We start from the raw sequence: 21,545 nt of genomic DNA, 5'->3' as shown, positions 1-21,545 counted from the left end.
AAATCCATTATTTTGTTATCTTTGGAGTGTGATTGATCTAATTAGTAAAAATGTTAATACACTAAGAAACCATTGTTCACCTTTTGATTACTCCCACAAAACAAGTTCAATTATCAATAACATTAGGTTCATTTAGGGTATCAGATTTTACACAAATGTTGATTTAGTTTCTACTTTGAATCTAGTTTGTTCATATTTGAAGTAAATTTTTCTCCTGTCATTTGAAAAAAACTCAACTACTCACAAATCTCAATATTTCTCTATGAAATGATACAAATACAAATGTCTACAAGGTTTCTACATATTTCTTTCGCAATCTTTAGTTATCCAAACTATTTACTCTCAATTTGTTTCGGTGACGACTTTGAACTTAATATTCAATCTCTTGCATCATAATTTTTATTAATGAAGATGAGTTGGAACTGTTGAATGTGGATGGTCGAGCTCGTTGACGAATTAGCTTCTCTCTTAATGGGTTGTCGAACTTTGTTTGATGAAAATAGAAGGGTGATTCACTTGCATGAGATTCTCTAACGTTTAAGTTAGTAAGAACTTAAAGATATACGAGTATTTAATTAATTTGATGAATTTGAGTAAGTGTTTACTAGAGAGTAAAATTATATTTATAGACTTTTTGGTCTATAGAAATATCCAATAAGACAGTTACCAAAGATTGGGCAGAAATCAGTTTTCAAATATATTTGAATTATTTGAATTTATAGATAATTTGGCCGAATTATCTCTAGTGAGTATTATATTTTTAATATATTTTTAGTACGATATCCAATGAAAAAGTGTCATTAAACATGTTTGACATAAGTTAGACCAATGACTTGTTTTATATATCAACAAATATGACTAAATATCCTTCAAAGGCTAGATAGTAAAAACATAATAATCCAAAGCAACTAGGTCGAGAACCACTTGATCCATTGGATGACTTCTCATCTATTAAGCACTCATAAGATTAATTCTCATTAGATATTGCATCACCAAATAAACTCATTAATGAGGTTCATAATCACCAAGTAGAAGAACACTGTGGATTCCTATCCACACTTAGGAACCATAATGTAGTTTAGCTCAAAATCGCTCTAAAATAGTTGGATAATTAAATTTACTAGCATGCACGTGTCTTGCCTATATAACCCGGATTACATGCATATTAATGTTATTAAATAACAAGCACACATAATTGCTATTACAACTACAACATTTATTATATTTTGTTGTACGTTGAGAGAGAGTAATATAAGAATTTGAGTGAACTTTGGACGATATCAACGATTTAATTCGTTAAAGAGAGAATGAAATTTTCGTGTAGCAAAACAATAGTTTTTCAAATGAAGTGAAATTAAAAATCAAAGAAAAAAATGATAAGTTTTTAAGGTTACCTAATAAACCAATAGTTTACACAATTTAATTCGATAAAATTGAGGTTTACATTCCCTAAAATGCAATACACAGTTTAAAGAAAATCATAGAAAAAAAATGTGTAATTGAAGTTATAATGAAAAAGAAAGTACCTTAGATATTTGAGTAAATTTGAAGAAAATATTTATATAGTAAATAAAGAGAAGTTCTTCAAATAAAATGAAACAAATGACTAAAGAGAAAAAAAAATCAAATTACCTAATAAAATAAGAAGTAAGGATGTTTTAATAATTTAAAATGAAAATGAGTATGAGATAAAGAAGAGGACACTCTCATATCAAATTTAAAACATTAGATATTACATACATCCAATGAATAATGAATGTGAGAATTAAAATCAAGATAACTTTAAATAATCTCTAAGAGGATGTGTTTATTTATCATCTCTAATTAGATCATTATATTCCGGACTTTACATTAGTTTTTTTTTCTTTTTTATTACAATCTAAAAATGGTTATATGTTAAATATAATTAAATACTCTCATTTATTCTTTTATCAATATCATATATTTGCATTTAATGCTTTACTTTAATATATATTATTTTCGTACTATGATTTCTCATTTAGTTGTAGTAAATAGTAAATAATTAATTTTTAAGTTTTTCTTTTAATCATTAAACTCAGAGTAAACATTTTTTTTATAAGATACTTAAATTTAAGATTAAAATAAATTACAGAAGATATTTGTTAATTTCTTTTCCAATTCCTTTTTAAATTTATATAAACCTAACCGAAAACACACAATTGTGCAGAATATGATAAACATATTATCTCATAACTCTTACACAAGATCGCTCATTCCAACCTACTTTTGACAAGTCAAATTTAGAACAGACCAAAACACATCACTTACCAATCAGCATTGCATAGTTTCTTCATACATTCCCCATAAATGTAGAAAAGGTCAATTGTGCATTAGGTTAGACACATTTTTAATTATACAATTTAAAAATATATCTCCATAGTACAATCCAATAATTAATTAAATTGTACAATTTAAAAATAATTTTTAGATTATATAATTCAAAATATCTGCAATCCAAAACTATATTTCAATTATAAATGTATATTTTCAAATAAATAAAAAATTAAATTATATAATTCATAGTATGTTTTTAGATTATATAACTCAAAACTCTGATCCCATAAACAATTTAAATTTTTTTAATAAACTTTTAGATTGTATAATCCAAAATTCTAATCTCATAAATAATTTAGATTTTCAAATATTTCATGGTGAAGAAAGAGAAAACCATCATTAATATATATATATATATAAACAGTCCAATTCTTGATAGAAAGAAATAATTCATTAACCATTTATAACCTTTTGATAAATATTTGTGCATTTATATCGTAGGCAGTCTTCCCACCAAGCTAAGTATTCCAACTTGATAGCAAGGAGAAAATTATCCAAGTATCTTGTGCAAGTACAATATCAAAAATCAAACTTTCACCATAAACATATTCCAACATTAATTACATTAAATGGGTTAAAAATCAATTTATCCAACTTTGAAACAGAACAAAGATCATCTTTAACTTGAAACATTTTTTTTGGGTCTTTAACCACAAATTATTCAGACACTGTTACTTCTTAGAGGCCCTGCCTAATTTGTTCAATCGAATTTCTCTCTTTAATTTTATTGATTCCCAGAAGTTAAAACAGCAAAACTTGATTTTTACATCATTGAATGATGCAGGAGAAAAAGACAAGATAATGCAATTTTACATTACTGTCTTCTTATCTTGAAAGACCATATGATTAAACAGACTCTGAAACATCAGAAGCAGAGGCAGAAGAAGGATTTGAAGCAGGATCTTGATACCACTGGTTTGCCTCTCGAGTGAGAAAATAGGCATCTGCAAATGAAGGTGAGAAATTCATATCAAAATCAAAATCCATCATAAGCTCATTCTAAAACATCCTCCTAAGAAATAGCTGTACATAACATAAAATATGAAGTACTGATAAAAAAAATAGATGCACTTCATCTTGGTAACATAAAAAACATACACTTGTTGAAATAATTTTACTACAATAACTTCATTTTCTCAGTAAATTTTTTGTTACTTTTATCTGGTGCAAATACATTAACTTTGATATAGTTTATTTGGAGGAAAATTAGAAATAAAAGTATTACTTCATTAAATGCTGAAAACTTTTGTCAATTTGAAAACTTTTTAACGTTAAAATTGCAGGCATATGGAACTACAATGAATAATTAGGATTATTCAGATTCTAAGGCTTGCACACTAATTAGTCAAAACCAGTTCAAGGGATTAACATTTTTGGCACCACCTGACATGGTAAAAACTTAGGAATTAATGTGTTTATTACTCAATAGATCTCACTCTCATTCAATGCTTTGAAAAAGTGCTGCTTTGTTCACTGTTTTTGCATAAACTAAAATGCAAACAATTGCTATAACTATGGTCTTTCACGCACCATTCTTAACTTCAATAGCTAAAAGTAGAAAAGAAAAGTCATATTTGTCCAAGAATACAGGTTAAAGGATTATAAAACACATCATTATGCACCAGCACCAACATGCACCAATATCTAAAATGTGTAATGAGACCGCAGCAGCACCCTTTCAATTAATGCATTTAGTGAAAAACTTTTCAGCAGACTCCACCCAAAAGCCTATCTGGCTCATCAGGACTTCATTCAACAGGGCATTTGAATTGAACTTAGTTTACTTTTCAAATTAAAATAGCTATTGAAAGGGATTTATGTTTCTAACAACTCGTATTTTTCAGATCAAATGCATGTTGAACCTCTGCATATTCTTATATGCTATATAAGTAAAATTAACCAATGTGAACAGGTAAATTCATTTCCCACTTTCCAAATTCTAAGAGACGTAGAATAATCATTTTAGCTTCTGGATAATGGATATCTGCATATGGAACTAAAGCTTCAATATAACAGACATGGATGTACTTTTCTACCTTTCAAGGTTAATTTATGGAAGCTTACCTGATAAGAACACATCTTTATATTCATCATCATCATAAACAAATTGTGGCGGATCCGGAGAGCCAATTCCAACAATGGTGCTTCCACTGCATGAGATGTATTCAGACAGCATATAAGATGATTGCATCTTTTAAAATCATCACTCCATATTACAGCAAAAAGAAAAAAGATCAAAACAAATACTGACCACTTCAGAATAGTTTACTGCCATTCAGAAAAGGGGAAGTGTAAACCTCAGTTTACTTTTACGTATAACCTTTGATATCAAATACCTTAGATAATGTCAAAGGTTCTAACCAGAAATTCAAAGATTTTTAAATTTACACTTTTAAGTTAAAACATGAGACTTGTTTTTGGCTCTACCATGTGCTTGATTAACTTGCAAAATATGCAGAATATTCTTCTAATGAAATAAATTCATTATGACAGAAAAAAATCACAAGGATCTGTAGAGGATAAGGGATTTTCCTTAAATAAAAAGGAAAATGAAAATTACAATGAAAAAATATAAAAAAAAAAAAATCAATGGAGCTATTTTTCCCAAGCTGTCAACAAGATTGATGCTTGACATAAAAATTTAATCTATTTACTTTTATCAAACCACTAAAACTAGTCTAGAATATAGGTTTAATGGGTATAAGAGACACCTAGAATTCATGAAAATGGAAAAACAATGCGTTATATTAAATTCTCATATCATAAATAAACTGTTTTTCAGGTCCATCTTCATACAAATTCTTTTCATTTCAGTTGGATAGAATCTAATGCAACTATTAGATTTTCAAATCATAGATGATGAGTTGTATTATTTAGAAGGCTTTCTGTCTGAAATTTGATGATCAAAGTTGATTCTAAAAGGTTCTCAAGGCAAAGGATTAAATTGTTTGATCACCATAATTCAAGATCACAGAAAACTCATCACCTATTCCACAAACCAGATTCAGCAGAAAGGTATATCAGTATAAAACATGAACATGCTTCATTTGTAAGATCGTGTGCTTTATAAACAGCAGATCATTTGTAAGTCTCACACAAAGGGTGTGTAGAAACCTCTGGAAACAAACACACAATATGTTTGTACCTGGGAGGAGCTCTAGCAAGTATATATGACTTTCACATAAATGCAAGTCTAGAAATTAAAGAATAATAGGTTTTCCAGCGTTTTCACCTTCCTGACATAAACACAGCATCATATTCTCCACGACCAGCTGCACTAATTCGCTGCTTCAGTCTTTTGAGAGATGGTAGAACTTCAAACGCAGGAGGTTCTGCAGAGGAAGAAAAAAGGAAAACATGAGAAGATAATTAAAGTCAAATGCATCAGAACAGTACCAAACTTCAATGAGAATCAAATATAACCATGATATGAAGGATTGATGTGCAAGAGAGTAAGCGACACAATTGATATTTCAGTAAGTAGTACATACAATTATAAAATGAGAATAGAATAGTGGAATCTCAGTTCAAGAAAATCAAATCAAAGCCAAAGTGAGAAAATACATAGCTAAAAGCATACCTAAATCATTAATACAAACATCTTGTGAGATACCAAGTTTTGAGATCTTCTCCAACAATGTTAAAGGATCAACCTTACTAGTCTGGTCCATACGTAGACACTGTATCATTGGAAGTTGTTAAATTCGTCACTAAAAATCAGGGGAGGGGGGAGTATGCTTTTATTACTACTCCGAAAAGACAAATACCTTGTAGACTTCAGCAGTCGAACATGCTTGTGGGGGCTTTATGAGAACCATCGGAACGTCCAAAGATACTGGTGGAGGAATATTCTGAACAACCTGCACAAGTGAAAGAAAAAATCTTAAATAAAATATAATGATTGGGAAATCACATTGAATATAAGTTTAGCTGCCTGAAAATGGTTAAAAGGGTTACAAATGCATGTGAGTTATGTATTCATTGTCACACAGAATAGTTAAGTAAATCACTTCACATTCAATATTTTAGGAACACACAAATTCCTTACCATTCATGACAAAATGATCTGGTGCCTGTACTAAATTATTAAAGGTTTCAGGAATAAAGATAAATCTAGGTGATCTGAACTAACAATGGTAAATGTTGGGTCCACTTGGTCATACTATATACAATAATATCACTTGCTCATATTTAATCCGCAGAGAATGTCTATAAAAAATTTGTACCACGACTCTTTAAGTTGTATTCTAGGACAGTGGCATAAGTATCTTCACAATTATAGCATCTATTCAGAATTGTAAAATATTACCTATTGGTGCCATACATTATGAATTCACATAGCAAGATATAACAATTTGCGGTTATTCTCAAATATGACTTTGAGAATGGAAGGTACCTAAATTTTTGACTAACCTCTCCTCGACCAGTGCAATAGGCTGCTCCCTGAGAGAAAAAGAAGGGAATATCTGATCCAATCTCACTTGACCATTCTTGGAGTTCTTTCTCTGAGGCAAGAGAACCACTGAATTGATTTGCTGCCCATAGTGCAGTTGCAGCATTGCTACTTCCCCCACCAAGCCCTGCCCCAGTAGGCACCCGTTTATCCAGATGAATCTGAAAACACGTGAATATACACAATACACGTTAAATCTTGTGGTAAGTTGAGTTTAGATTAAAACAAAGAAGCATGCAGCTTTTAATTAAAAATGAAAAAATTAGGAACATAATAGACATCGTTGCTTCGTACCCAAAAGAACTTGTCACTGCCAGTCTTCTTCCTATAAAGGTTAAGCGCCTTAATAATCTGTTAAAAGAGAATTTTCACATAACATTCTCTGAAGTCTGAACAAATAAATGACCAGAAGAAGAAAAGAATGAGAAGGGAAACAGTAGTACCAGATTTCTATCATCAAGGGGCACCCCAGACACATTGGTTGACAGGCTATCCTTGGTTTTTGAAGGTGACACAGAGAACTTAATTATGTCACCTAGACTTATCACCTGAAGACTCGAAAAATGCAAGTAAGACATGTTCAAGAATACATAAACCATATTAAAAGGTACATGAAATAAAAGAGCACTGAAGTAGATGCCAAATTATGATAACCTCTTACATGAAAAAGGGATGCCAAGTCATGATATCCGTCTTCCCTCTTGTTTGTTATTCTCAAGAAAACATTTATCTGCAGAAGAAAGGGTGGCAATTTCAACACAAAACAAACAAATTTGGGTAGCCTCCAAGCAAAAGCATGGGGAAGGTGATTACCTTGCAAGGAGAGAACAAAGTAAGCCTTGAAAGGGGAGCTTCCCTGTCGACTTCATCAGCCAACTTGTTAATCCTTCCTTCGGGGTCAAACGTAATCTAATCTCACCAACAAAAGATTACGACTTTAAGAAAACATCTATTAAAAAGCAAAATCCAAACCCAAAACAAATGTCATTCTATATTAGGAAGGGGATCTCCAACATTCTACACAAACAACCACACTGAAACTTCGATCCAAAACATAACACACTAAAAAGAAAATTCAAACTTTATAGCTAAACAAATGTAATTCTACTCAAAGAACACTACTGAAACTTCAATCAGTCCAAAGCAAAATATGTAACCTCTAATTGTCTCCTAGAAGTGTTGGAATCAGAAACCATGGCTCTGACCGAGTGGGGTTTCTGAAACCGAAGCTTAGAATGAAAATTGGATGACCCATTTGGTCTGAATTGAGCAAAATGGCTACTTCTGAAGGAGTTTTGGGAAGTGGGGAAGACATAGCTATTGCAAAGAAGGTGAGACGAAGCCATGGGTAGGTGAAAGATTGGAACTTCAATTCAGCTGCAAATTGGGTACATAGAAAAATGTAATCTAAGTGATTATGTGCTTCTTGTTTGTTTATTCTTCCTACCAAACCTGGTCAAATTCAATTGGGCCGGTAGAAAAAATTATTAAGAATGGTTTTAAGACTGTTTTAAACTCTAATTCAAATGGTCAAAGCCGACAAGATGTTGTTTTTTATTTTCAGAGCCTGGCTAGCAGAGGTGGGGCTTTAATGGGAGAACTGATTAAAGAAGCACTAATTTTTTTAGTATACATACACGTGCAACGCACGGAAATATTTTAAATATTTCATATTTAAATAATAATATTATAATAAATAAATTACATATATTAACTTAAATTTGTTTTTTAATATATTAAAATTAAATCAATTAAGAATGTTGGTAGAGTCAATTATATTTATAAATCAAAATTACTAAATAATTTAAGAATACATTAAATATATAAAAATAAAAATATTATGAGGATTCAGGATGATGTTAGTTGCTCTCCTTTGAATTTCAAATTTTGATTAACATTTATAATGTTAGAAAAATAATTAAATAAGATTTCTTAAATACGTAAATAATAAAATATATTAAATAATTATACCTTTTATTTGATTACTCTTCATAATAAAATTAGTTCTCTGAATAGTTTTATTTTGATGTGACTATGTTAATTAATTTGATAAATGTAAAAATTAACTATACGTACGGTATTTGTCATATACCGTATGCATATGAGGTAGTAATGAAGAATATAAATTTAAAAATCATATATTGGTGTAGCTGTCTTATTATGCATGTTAACCAAATAGAAAGTGGTAAACATATTTTTCTAAAGACAACAAGCCAGAACTTAAAATTGTAGAAACTAATTGAAGGAAATAACAAAAGACAAAATGTTGTAAAAACTGATTAAACGTAATTGCACGAAATTGCAAAAGTATTGAATTGATACATACATTTTGATTTACTTCAATAATATATATAATAAAATTATGATTATTGGAAACTATAAAATAGGAATACTAACAACCCTGTAAGCTGACCATTAATGCAATAATAACAGTAAATAATTTAAGGGTAATAAAATCTGAATTAATAACCAACATCCTCCCTTAATTCTGATTTGGAACAACCTTCATGCCCAACAGATCTCTTAACTTGATGAAAACATTGATCTTCAATGGCTTAGTGAGAATATCTGCAATCTGATATTCTGATATGCAGTATTCCAATTTGATGATGTTCTTCCCAACTTGGTCTCATAGGAAGTGATATCGAATATCAATGTGTTTACTTCTTTGATGAAAAACTGGATTCTTTGCAAGATTAATTGCAGAGACATTGTCAACATAAATCTTGATTGGAACATCTAGATTAAAACCAATTTGAGTCATGATATTGTTGAACCAAACTGATTGACAAGCACTTGCTGTTGCTACATATTCAGTTTCACAAGTAGATAATGCAACAATTGACTGTTTCTTTGATGACCAAAAGCAAACCGTCTTTCCAATCATAAAACAATTACCATTAGTGCTCTTCCTCCCATCTGAATCTCCACCCCAATCACTGTCTGAGTATCCGACGATCACAATCTTCTTAGATGAAGAGTAAAATAGACCAAAAATTGTAGTATCTTTGATGTAGCACATAATTCTCTTTACAACTTGTAAATGAACTTGTCGAGGTGACTCCATGTATCGACTGACCAATCTCACAGCATAACATATGTCGGGTCTAGTACACGTGAGATATCTAAGACTCCCAACAATCTGCTTAAAGTATGTTGCATCTATAGTTCGTCCATCACCTTCCTTCGTGAGCTTAATTCCAGATTCAATTGGAGTCTTAATTGAGTTTGAACCCTCCATCTTAAACTTCTTTAAAAATGCAATAGCAAATTTCATCTGATGAATGAAGATTCCATTGTCTCCTTGGATGACCTCAATGCCCAAAAAGTAGGACATAAGACCGAGATCAATCATCTCAAATTCCTTCATCGTGATATGCTTGAAGTCACCAATCATTTTGAGATTACTTCTTGTAAAAATCACACCATCAACATAAAGACATAAAATTAGCAAATCTCCATAATCATTAGTCTTTACATAAAGACCATGATTTGATGCACATTTTTTGAATCCAGTGGCATGAAGAAATGAATAAATCCTTTTGTTCCAAGCTCTTGGTGCTTGTTTAAGACCATATAAAGCCTTAGTTAGTATGTACACCTTCTCCTCTTTGCCAGATTGTATGAAACCCGACGACTGCTTTACATAAACCTCTTCATCAAGTGGGCCGTTTAGAAACGCAGACTTGACGTCCATTTGGTGAATTTTCCATTGCCTTTGCGCATCTAAAGCAATGATTAATCTCACTATTTCCATTCGAGCTACAGGAGAAAATATTTCTTCGTAATCATAGCCTTCTCTTTGCTCTAATCCCTTTGCCACCAACCTCGCCTTGTACCTATCAATCTCACCATTTGCTTTCACTTTAATCTTGCACACCCACTTCACATCAATTGCTTTGTGTCCTTTTGGAAGATCAGTGAGCTGCCATGTATTTTTTTCTCAATCGACAACAATTCTTCATTCATAGCCTCTTGCCATTTGGGGTGTTGAATTGCATCTGCAAGTCTCACTGGTTCCTAATCTGCAAGAAAAGCAAAGTGAACCAATTCTCCATTGTCATCAACTTCATCATCAAGATTTGCTTCATAATCTTGAAGGTGTATAGGTTGTCGTTGTTGCCTTCTTGGTCGCTCCATCATAGTTGCAATTGGAGCTGGAACTTCAGGTTGAACTGTAGGTGCTTCAAGAGTGACTTCATCTTCCACATCATCGTTCAAAAAGTAAATATATCATTTTTTTCGAATCCATTTCAGCTGTTGCATTCCATTACCATTCCTCATCTTCAGTAAATGTAACATCACGACTGACAATCACCTTCTTTGTCATTGGATTGTAAAGTTTGTATTCCCCATGCTTATATCCAATGAAAATGGTCTTCACTGCCTTATCATCCAACTTCGATCTTGTTGCCTTGGGGATATGAGCATAAGTAATTGACCCAAATGTTGAACAAGATGCTTTGATGTCTCCAAATCCAAGTGGAAAGCTTGAAGACCTTACTGCTATTGTGTGTGTGTCTAGTTGTTTAAACTTGTTAATTCACTCCTTAAGATGATCCAAGTTCATTTGAATCTTTAACCTTTTGAAAAGATGAGTTTTCTAAAAAGCTGTTGAAATTTCAACAGGTTGTTTTACCTTAGTATTTTTTGAAAAGGTTTTGAAAAGCTTGACTTTGCGGTCAAGTCAATTCAACCGATTGTTTCGACAAAACAATCGATTGTTTTTCTGAAAACCTTAAAAAAAAATTGTTAAGTGGTTTTAATTTGTTTTAAATGATTCTAACTACCTTGGCTCCTTTATTAAATGTTTTTGACCACTTGGTTGGTCTATATAAAGGTGGTTTTACACTCCTAATCTTGGAGTAAGAGAAAGAGTTTATCAAAAACAGTTTTCCCAAGATTTGAAAGTGTTTTGGATCATTCTTAAGTGTGTGGAATATGATTGGGTTGTATTCTGAACTTTAAGCTTTGTAATACCTAGGTGTATTCTATTCCTTTCTTCCTTGATTATTGTATTTCTATAGTTGTGTTGCCAAGGAGTGTTGTGTGTTCTTTAGGTGTTCAAGATCAACACTCTTGGTGTGGTTTGCCAAAGGTAGTGTGTTTCTTGAGGGGTTCAAGGTCACTACTTTGGTGAGTGGTGTTTGTAATCTGGTTTTGATTGCATAGTGGATTACCCAGTGGTTTCTGAGGATTGGATGTAGCTCTTGGTGTAAGAGTGAACCAGTATAAATTGCTTGTGTGCTTATCTCTTACCCTTAACTCTTTAAATTCTGTTTTTAAGTTGTTTAAGTTCTAATTGGTATAAACAACTGATTGTTTCGAAGAAACAACCGATTGTTTTTCTGATATAATCTTAAAAACAATTTTGGGTCTTTGTTTCCTTGATTCTTTTCTTTGTAATTCATCATTGAATTTCATTATACCTTCAAAGTTTGCGAAAATCTCGTATAAACAATTCACCTCCCTCTTGTTTAAGGCCATATATTTTAACAATTGGCATCAAGAGCTTGGTTCTTGAAAGATATTCAAGTTTGATCCAAAAAACCTTTTTCTTATGGCTGAAAAATTACCTTTTGGGGAGGGTGCCTCGATAAACAGGCCACCTTTATTTTGTGGTTTGAACTATCAGTTTTGGAAGGTTAGAATGAAAATCTTTGTTGAATCACTAGATAGATGAATTTGGGATGCAATAGATTGTTCGTTTATGTTCATTTATGTTCAATATTTCATCAATTTCTTCATTGTCTTTAAATAGAATGGGTTGCTCGTATAATAGAGGAAAAGTCAACCTTTGAACTGAAGGCCATCTAGTTGACAATCTAATTGAAAAATCATGTCAAGCAACAAACAATGGGAATTGATAACATAATTTTCTTACTTTAGCTGACATAAATTGAGTGTTGAGCAATATTGAGTTATAATATCAAAACATTTTAATCACCATTGCAATAACTTAAATGTAGAATTGATGGAAGGAAATATATGAAATATAAGAACCTAATTTTCTATGTGTCATACTTGTATTGTTAAGTCTTAGAAAAAAAATAGGAAGTAGAAGTATTATTTTGTCCAAATGCAAATATAGGAATATAAGATTTTGATAAGACATTATATTTATTACAATTTTGCAGTAGAAACAGAAGTATGATCAGAACATCTATATTACCCTGCAAATTCAAATAAGAAATAGTTATTAACAAATGATCTACTGATTGTTGGCTTATAACATTGGCGAAGAAAAAAAGTAGACCTTTGGAAAGTGTTTGACCTTGGCTTTTATTTATAGTCATTGCAAAGCACAAGTATACTGTGAATTGTCTTCTTTGAAACTTGAAAGGATGTCCTGAATATGAAGTAATCAAGTCCATTCTAGGAATGAATATTTTATGACCAATGTTTTTACCTGTAATCACTGTACCACCAATAGCATTCTTCCCCAACTCATTAATTATTACATAGTCCATTAGCTTGATCAATATTTCTTAAAAGCATTATTGGGACACCAATTTTGAGTTTTAGGCAATGATTAGGAATCCTGAGCATCTAATATCGTTTAAAAACTCTAATGTCAGCTAAAATGTCTTCATGTTCATCAAATTGGGAAGGTGTCTTAACTTAGGTAAGTAACTTCTTCTCTAGGCATTAAACATATGATAAATTCATTAACTTGATCTACACATTCAGTTGTCGGACAAAGTATTGCACCGTCATAAAAAAAAGTTAGCATTGCTCATATTATCCAAGAATTTAGGATACACAAATTCAACTAAGCTAAGTAAAGGTGAATCACTGTTTTCGACTAAGAGATGTTTGGGTATTTCAATTATGCCTTCACCTATTTCATTTAAGTTCATATTTCCATCACCAATCTTTAGAATCCAATCAACAAATTCTTTGATATCTCTAGCACTTTCAACTGATTCTTGACTTATTAATCTCATGATCTCTAGAAGTTTAAAAACTTTGCAATATTTTCATAATTGAGAAAAGTTTATTGTTGTCTTTACAATGTCGTATATTGATCCCTTCGTGTCAACAGGCAGAATTTGCCTAAAATCACCTCCTAATACAACAACTTTACCATCAAAAGGCTTGTTACTCTTATCTTCATCTACAACCTTCATAATAATAATATCATAAAATAATTATAATCAAAATACTATAAAATTGTATATATTAATTTTAGTTATCATTTTTTAGAATGATTTGATATAATGTAATGTGTAGATTTTGGAACATATTAAATATCACGTGTAAACAACTCATAACATGTTAGTTATAATAAATAATTCAATAATTTTCAAATATAAATAATTTAAATTTTCAAATAAATAAATTCTTAATGTAGTAAGTGAAAGTCATTATTAACAATGTTTACTGCTTCAACCATCTTTATTTTAATAGTAATAATTTTTTTAGTTTTTTATGTAGAGTTTGTAGAAGTAGCATTGACTTTAATTTGTGACTTTATTTGAACATTTGTTAACATATTTTAAGAAATACTTTGTTAAATTAGACTTAGTTGCAATATTTTGTATTAATGTGAGCTTGATTATTGAAATAAATAAAAAGATAATGACAAAATCATTTTGTTCCAAATAATATGAGATATTAAAAATAATCACCTGAGATTTTCAATTTATTGAAATTGATTCTAGTTAAAGAAGATTGATAAATATTTGCAATAGATAGAGAAAAATATTTGCAATATTTATTTGAAGAAATTTGTTTAAAAAAATGGATTTAAATGATAAACAGGAAACATTGCCAAATAAAATATTTTATAAACCATACAGATTTAATTCTTTTTGTTTTTATTACTAATTAACTTTTAAAAAAATCAAAAAAATATTTATGGCTATATGCATATCTATTTGGATTTGTGCAATTACACAATGTTTGGAATTCTTCTCCATTTTTACTCTAATAATTATTGTCTATTAATCTTCTTCTCTATTTTTATACCATTCTTCCTCGTTATATTTTTCAAGTTGTTTCATCCCGAATCACTCAAATCGAATCTCATTATTTGGTATGTTATCTGCTTCAAAATCAATCTTGTCACCTTCTTTGAAATCATTTAAAATACATAAATTCTTCAATCCTGCTCCAAGCTTGGTTAATTTATTTGGTGCATTTTCTTTCACTATTTTGTATAAAAATATAATTTTTTAATTATATATATATAAATGTACATGTAAATAAGAAAATAAAATAAAAATTAAAAAAAATATTAATGCATAAGAAATAAACATCACAATATATAAATAATTAAAAAAACTAAACATATTAAAATTAATATAAACAACATATAAACTTAAATAATACGTAAATAAATAAATTGTTAAAGAATAACCAAAATTCTTTCATCCCGCTTCAAGTTCTTTTGATTTATTTATTTCAGATTTTATTTAAGTAGGACATTAAATATTTTAAATTTATAGTTATTTAAGATTTTGAATAATTTAAAAATTATATTTATTAAATATTCAGGGTTTCATTTTTTTAGCAATTTTGAATAATTTAAGAATATAATTTATTTCGAATTTTATTTAAGTAGAACATTAAATAATTTAGGTTTTTATTTATTTAGGATTTTAAAAAATTTATTTGTTTTAATTATTATTTAAGTAAGAAATACAATAATTTATGATTTTGAAAAACTTTTAATTTTATTAATTTTAGATCTTTGTTTAAGAATAAAATTAAATACTTTTAGAATTTTTTAACTTTTAATTTTTTTTTATTTAAGAATGACATAATTTTTTTTGGATTCATATTAATTTAGGATTTTGATTAACTTATATTTTTTTTTTTGTTTTATATTTTTATTGAAGTAGGACATAAAATAGATTTTTAGAAACTTCAAAATTTTATTTATTTCATATTTTTATTTAGGCAGAGTATTCAATAATTTAGGATTTGTATATTTAGAAGTTAGAATAATTTATAAATTGTATTTATTACAAATTTTTATTTAAGTAGGACAGTAAATAATTTAACTTTGTATTTATTAAGATTTTGAATAATTTATGAATTTCATTTATTTCAAATTTTTATTTATGTATGATATTAAATAATTTAGGTATGTATTTATTTATGATTTTGTATAAATTTGGAATATAATTTGTTTTGGATTTTTATTTAAGTAGAACATTAAATAATTTAGATTTTGTATTTATTTAGGATTTTGAAAATTTTAAAAATTTATTTCTTTTAGATTATTATTTAAGTAGGAAATAAAACAATTTAGGATTTGTATTTGTTTTGGATTTTGGAAAACTTGAAAATTTTAGTAATTTTAGATTTTTATTCAAGAATGACATTGAATTAAATAATTTAGAATATGGATATGGATAATTCACTACAGATTAAATTTAAAATAACAAAGAAAAAAAATACATATTACATAGAAATGGGATTTGAATTCAACACTATTAAATAATGAATAAATTTCTAAAATAAATGTAATTAATCCTATTTTTATTTCTATCAGCAACACTTTAATAATTTGTCATTTTCACTAAAGAAATACACATGGACTTCTGCTTTTGCTTACCTGCAAATAGAGAAAATGTGTGTTTCTATACGGAAATAGGAATATGGAGTTGGGCAGAACAGATTATGCGAACTATTGGATAAAATAACAAAAAATAACTACATAATATGACAAATTATTGAATACATGAATTTGGGTTTTGCAAGTATTTAATGTAGCGAGTTTCTCTACGAAAACTTGAATTTTGTGTTAGGCACATAAATTAATGTCAGTACTCCACCAATAAAATAAAAGAACATTACAACGGTACTTAAAATAAGTGAACCATAAAGTATAAAGTATCAAGTATCAATACACATGACAATCCAAATTGGACATTGAAGTCATCAAAAATAATATAATACACATAAGAAAGTATCAATCAATACACATCACAATCCAAATTGGACACTGAACTCAACAGAAATATCCACAAAAGCAATATCCTTTAACAACTTGTATATAACTGCATGATTAATTTTTATCAAATTTTGTAGAACAGTAATGTTAGTTAACTAAAAAGAATACAACATACCTCACCACAGATGTTCACAGAGTTGAATCTGCCCTTGGTTGGCAACCTAGTATTGTCATCCAAATCTGAATTTGACATGCTATGAAGCAATAAAGAAAGAATACGAAATAGAACATTTTGCTAAGTTACATAATATATTATTAATATTACTAATTACTAAGGTCAGAAAAATGGAGTGATATTATAAGACCCAACTTAGAAAAATGTTGTGAGATGACACTTAACAGTAAAATTTAATGAATGTAACAATGAATACATAGGAAGTGAACATTAAAGAATGAAAAGAATGAGATGAAAATAATGAACAGAAAAGGTAAATGCAAGAAACACTGAACAAAAAAGAAAACAAACTGCAAAACAACGAAAAGAATGAGATGAACAAAATGGTCAGAAAAGATAAATGCAAGAAACAATGAACATAATAGAAAAAATACAGAAAACAACAAGAATGATATGAACAAATTGAATAGAACCAATAAACGCAAGAAACATTGATAAAAAAGAAAAAAAAAACTACAGAAACCCCAAAAAATGAGATGAACACAATGAACAGAAAAGGTAAATGCAAGAAACACTGAAAAAAAAAGAAAACAAATTGAAAAAAACAAAAAGAATGAGATGAACAAATGGTTAGAAAAGCTAAATGCAAGAAAAACTAAACATAATTGAAAAAATACAGAAAACGAAACAAAAAATGAGGTGATGTTCTTGTCTAGAAAACACAAGCAACTATGATTAAAAAAACCCAAAAAAAAACATTTTTATGTTGGAAAAAACTTAACAAACAGAGAAGCAACAATATCAATAACAGTGGAGAAAGAGAAACCGTAAAAGAGATGAAGAAAATCGATAAAACATCAAAACACAAGCAACTTTGATAAGAAGAAAAAAATCATTGTTATGTTGTGAAACAACATAACAAAGACAAAAGCAACAATATCAAGAAAAATGGAGCAAAGAAACCGTAAAAGAGATGAAGAAAATTGACAAAAACATCAAAAGCAAGAAACTTTGATAAGAGAACCCAAAATAAATCATTTTTATGTTGCGAAAAAACATAACAAACAGAGAAACAACAATATCAAGATCATTGGAGCAAAGAAACCGTAAAAGAGATGAAGAGAATCGGCAGAAACATCAAAAGGAAACAACTTTGATAAGAAAACAAAAAAAAACATTTTTATGTTGTAAAAAATATAACAAACACTAACACGTACATTGCGGAAAAAAAAAATAACACGTAAAAAACATGTCAGATAAAAAATAAACTGAAAAACGAAATGATAAAAATAAGATGAAGAAACGGTATAACAGATTACCTCGTCCATGGAGAATGAAAATAAGAAAACTGATCAGAAATGAAAAATGGTTCTATACAACACAATATATAGTGAAAAAAAAATCGTCATTTCCATTTCAAATTTCAAAAGCACGCGCCATTTCTACATATGTTTAATGGTGTTTTTAGGCAAAAATGCTTTCTAATGCAACATCTCTGCAGTTGCCGAAATGGTGAAAAAGAGTAAAGGAAAAAATGAGAGAAGGGATGCCGAAGATTGAGATGAAGGGTTGGATTAGGGTTTGAGAGAGAAAAGGGGTAGCGGTTTGAGAGAGAAGAGAGTGATAGAGTGTTAGGAGAGAGAGAGAGAGAGAGAGAGAGAGAGAGAGAGAGAGAGAGAGAGAGAGAGAGAGAGAGAGAGAGAGAGAGAGAGAGAGAGAGAGAGAGAGAGAGAGAGAGAGAGAGAGAGAGAGAGAGAGAGAGAGAGAAAGAAAAGAGATATGGAGACATGAGAGAGAAACTAGTTCATTCATAAACTGCATACATTGACAAGCGTATTATATGTATATATAACACATATATGTAACAATATCCTAACTATCTAACACCCCCCTCTTTAAACTTATGGTGTTGGACATCTAACCATAAGTTTAGTTCTGAAAGCAGTAAATGAAGATTTGGAGGTGGGTTTTGTTAGAATATCAACTACTTGAAACCATGCCGAATGATGAACGAGACAGACGTGCTGTTGTTGAACATGATCCCTGACAAAGTGGATATCAAGTTCAAAATGCTTGGTGCGTGAGTGCATAACAGGATTGGCACTAAACAAGACTACACCGAGATTATCTTAAAAAGAGCTGAGGTTCAGTAGAGTGTATGAGGAGTTCATGGAGTAAGGATTGTAACCAGAGAACCTCAGTAAGCACAAAAATAATGCTTCTATATTCCGCTTCAGTACTGCTTCGAGAAACTACACGTTGTGTGAGAGGACCAAACAACCAGGTTTAAGCCAAGATACACACAATACCCTGTGGTAGATTTTTGATCATCCATATCACTTCCCCAGTCAGCATCACTAAACACAAGAATGATGGGAGAAGAGTTGTGTTTGATAAGGAGCTCATGCGAGGATGTTCCCGCAAGATACCCGAGTATTCGTTTCACAACTTTCTAGTGATTTTCTTGAGGATCGTGCTTGAACTGGCAGACTTTGTTGACGATGAATGCAAGTTTAGGACGAGTAATAAGGATGTATTGTAGAGTGCCTACAACTGAACGGTATAAGGTTGGGTCATTCATTGCAGAGGATGCGTCTTGTTGAAGTCTAAGAGTAGACTCCATGGGTGTTGGAAGAGGGTTGGTAGAGAGCATGTTTGTATGGCGAAGAAGATCAGTAATGTATTTTCTTTGAGACAACAATAAATCTGCATTTTGGAGACAAGTGACTTCAATGCCAAGAAAGTAGTGTATATGGTCAAGATCCTTCAACGCAAAGCATTCACTGAGTTGGGAGATCAGGGTGGTGATTTCGTGTTTTGAAGATCCTGTGATGATGATTTCGTCAACATAGATTAACACATATATTGTATATGAAGGCATAAACTTAACAAATAAAGATGTATCACTTTTGGTTGTATAAAAACCCAAGGATTGGAGAGTGGAACTTAAATTTTGGAACCAGGATCGTGGAGCTTGCTTTAACCCATAAAGAGTTTTTTGAAGTTTGCACACAAGGTTAGGAGATGCTGATTCAAAACCTAGTGGTTGCTTCATGTAGACATCTTCTTGAAGATCACCATTTAGAAATGCATTATTCACATCTATTTGATGGATGGGCCAGGCAGAGGTGACAACATGTGAGAGAACAACACATATAGCGGATGGCTTGACAACTGGACTGTATGTTTCATTATAATCATAACCTGTAATTTGAGTAAAACCTTATGCAAACAGGCGTGCTTTATGACGTTGAAGGGAGCCATCTGCATTGTATTTATTTTTAAACAACCGTTTACATCCAACCAGTTCGGCACCAAGAGGAAGAGGTGTGAGGGTCCAAGTTTTATTGCATAAGAGAGCATTATATTAGTCATTCATGGCTTGGAACCAAGGGGGGAAGAGAGAGCATCATGAACAGTGGTGGGAATGGAAGAATGAAGATTAGTGTGGAAAATTTTTGCTTTGAATATACCAACTTTAGATCTAGTTACCGTAGGATGAGCATTGAATTTACTAGTATATTGTAATCATATAAATAAAAATTATCATGTGGTGAGAGTCGAGGAAGGTTCATATGATTGAGTTTGCGATTTGAAAGATAGGTCATATGGATTTACCTTGTTGGTATGAGAGGACTTGGCTATTATGTTCACGTTGTTGTGTGGAGAGATAACAAAATGAAAGTATTAATGTCAATGAATTTCTAGCATGAATAGTATTGATATGAGTTATTTGTAGATACTTGATTATTTAGTACAATATAAGGAATCGAGTATGAAAATTTGAGATGTTACTAGTTTGAATTGAAATTTGAATTTATGTTAATATCTTTTAAAAATTTCTAGTTTACTCATGTTTTTTGTTTTTTTTTTTATTTATTTAAAATTTGTAATGATATTATGTTATATGAGAACAACATTAGAATATTACATAACATGTGAGTGATAATTATTATTTTATTTTTATTAAAAATATAAACCGTTATTAGAAGTGAAAACTTTTTTATTTATTAAAAAAAAGAAATTCAAATTGTTGAAAGGGATTATTTTCTTTACACAAAATGCAAAAAGTCTCACTAGACATTTTTACATCACTTAGTATATATATATGTTGTTGTAAAGATTGACACTAAAATATAATATCTTTAGCTAGAAAATAAATGTATAATAATAAGCATAATATATCTTTAAATTATTACCTATTTATATTATTATTGATGAGCTTTCAGTAATCCGTTGCTAGATTAATGACATGATCCGATTATTAAATAAAATATCAATTAACAAATAATTAAGTCATTTAGGTCTTAATTAAGAGTAGTGGTATCGGTAATTCTTATGTTATACCATATATCCATATATATACATATGTAAGTGTAAATTGTGATAATATCTTTAATATTTATATTTTTTTTATATATTTTGTATTATTACAGTAGTTTTTATAAGAAAATAAAATGTAATTTTTGAAAACTTGTATAATGCTTATACAATAAAAAAATATGTAATAGTATAATGTTAAAATAAAGAAAATGTTTATATAAAGTTTTAAAATATTGAAATATTACATTTAATAAATGTAGTAGAAATAGAATAAATATGATAGTGTTGAAGGTTTATTTCCATTGATTTAAAATTGAGTGCAGAGTTCACGTGAA

At 29.8% G+C, this 21,545-nt stretch overlaps 1 protein-coding gene across 1 annotated transcript; it reads right to left on the bottom strand.

The window, feature by feature from the left end:
- Nucleotides 1-2,874: 2,874 nt before the first annotated feature.
- Nucleotides 2,875-8,421, bottom strand: LOC137830963 (4-diphosphocytidyl-2-C-methyl-D-erythritol kinase, chloroplastic). The gene is made up of 11 exons (XM_068638402.1): nt 7,966-8,421; nt 7,622-7,717; nt 7,470-7,538; nt 7,252-7,356; nt 7,103-7,159; nt 6,769-6,969; nt 6,123-6,215; nt 5,936-6,035; nt 5,588-5,687; nt 4,420-4,505; nt 2,875-3,299 (listed from the first exon to the last, which is right to left on the bottom strand). The coding sequence occupies exons 1-11, from the start codon at nt 8,152-8,154 to the stop codon at nt 3,202-3,204; spliced, it is 1,194 nt and encodes a 397-aa protein (XP_068494503.1). The 5' UTR covers nt 8,155-8,421; the 3' UTR covers nt 2,875-3,201.
- Between the last annotated feature and the right edge of the window lie 13,124 nt (nt 8,422-21,545).

Source organism: Phaseolus vulgaris, chromosome 6 (genome assembly GCF_000499845.2).
Source record: "Phaseolus vulgaris cultivar G19833 chromosome 6, P. vulgaris v2.0, whole genome shotgun sequence".
NCBI lineage: Eukaryota > Viridiplantae > Streptophyta > Magnoliopsida > Fabales > Fabaceae > Phaseolus > Phaseolus vulgaris.
The sequence above is the reverse complement of the archived record's forward strand: the minus strand, read 5'-3'. Positions and strand labels throughout refer to the sequence as shown.

What these genes read in the sequence shown, in the direction of transcription:
- LOC137830963 (XM_068638402.1), bottom strand. Translation starts at nt 8,154, where the DNA reads ATGGCTTCGTCTCACCTTCTTTGCAATAGCTATGTCTTCCCCACTTCC. An exon ending in ATTGCACTGGTCGAGGAGAG is followed by an intron (nt 6,216 to 6,768) that starts GTTAGTCAAAAA and finishes TCACTTGTGCAG; the next exon opens with GTTGTTCAGAATATTCCTCC. An exon ending in GCTGTGTTTATGTCAGGAAG is followed by an intron (nt 4,506 to 5,587) that starts GTGAAAACGCTG and finishes CATCTCATGCAG; the next exon opens with TGGAAGCACCATTGTTGGAA.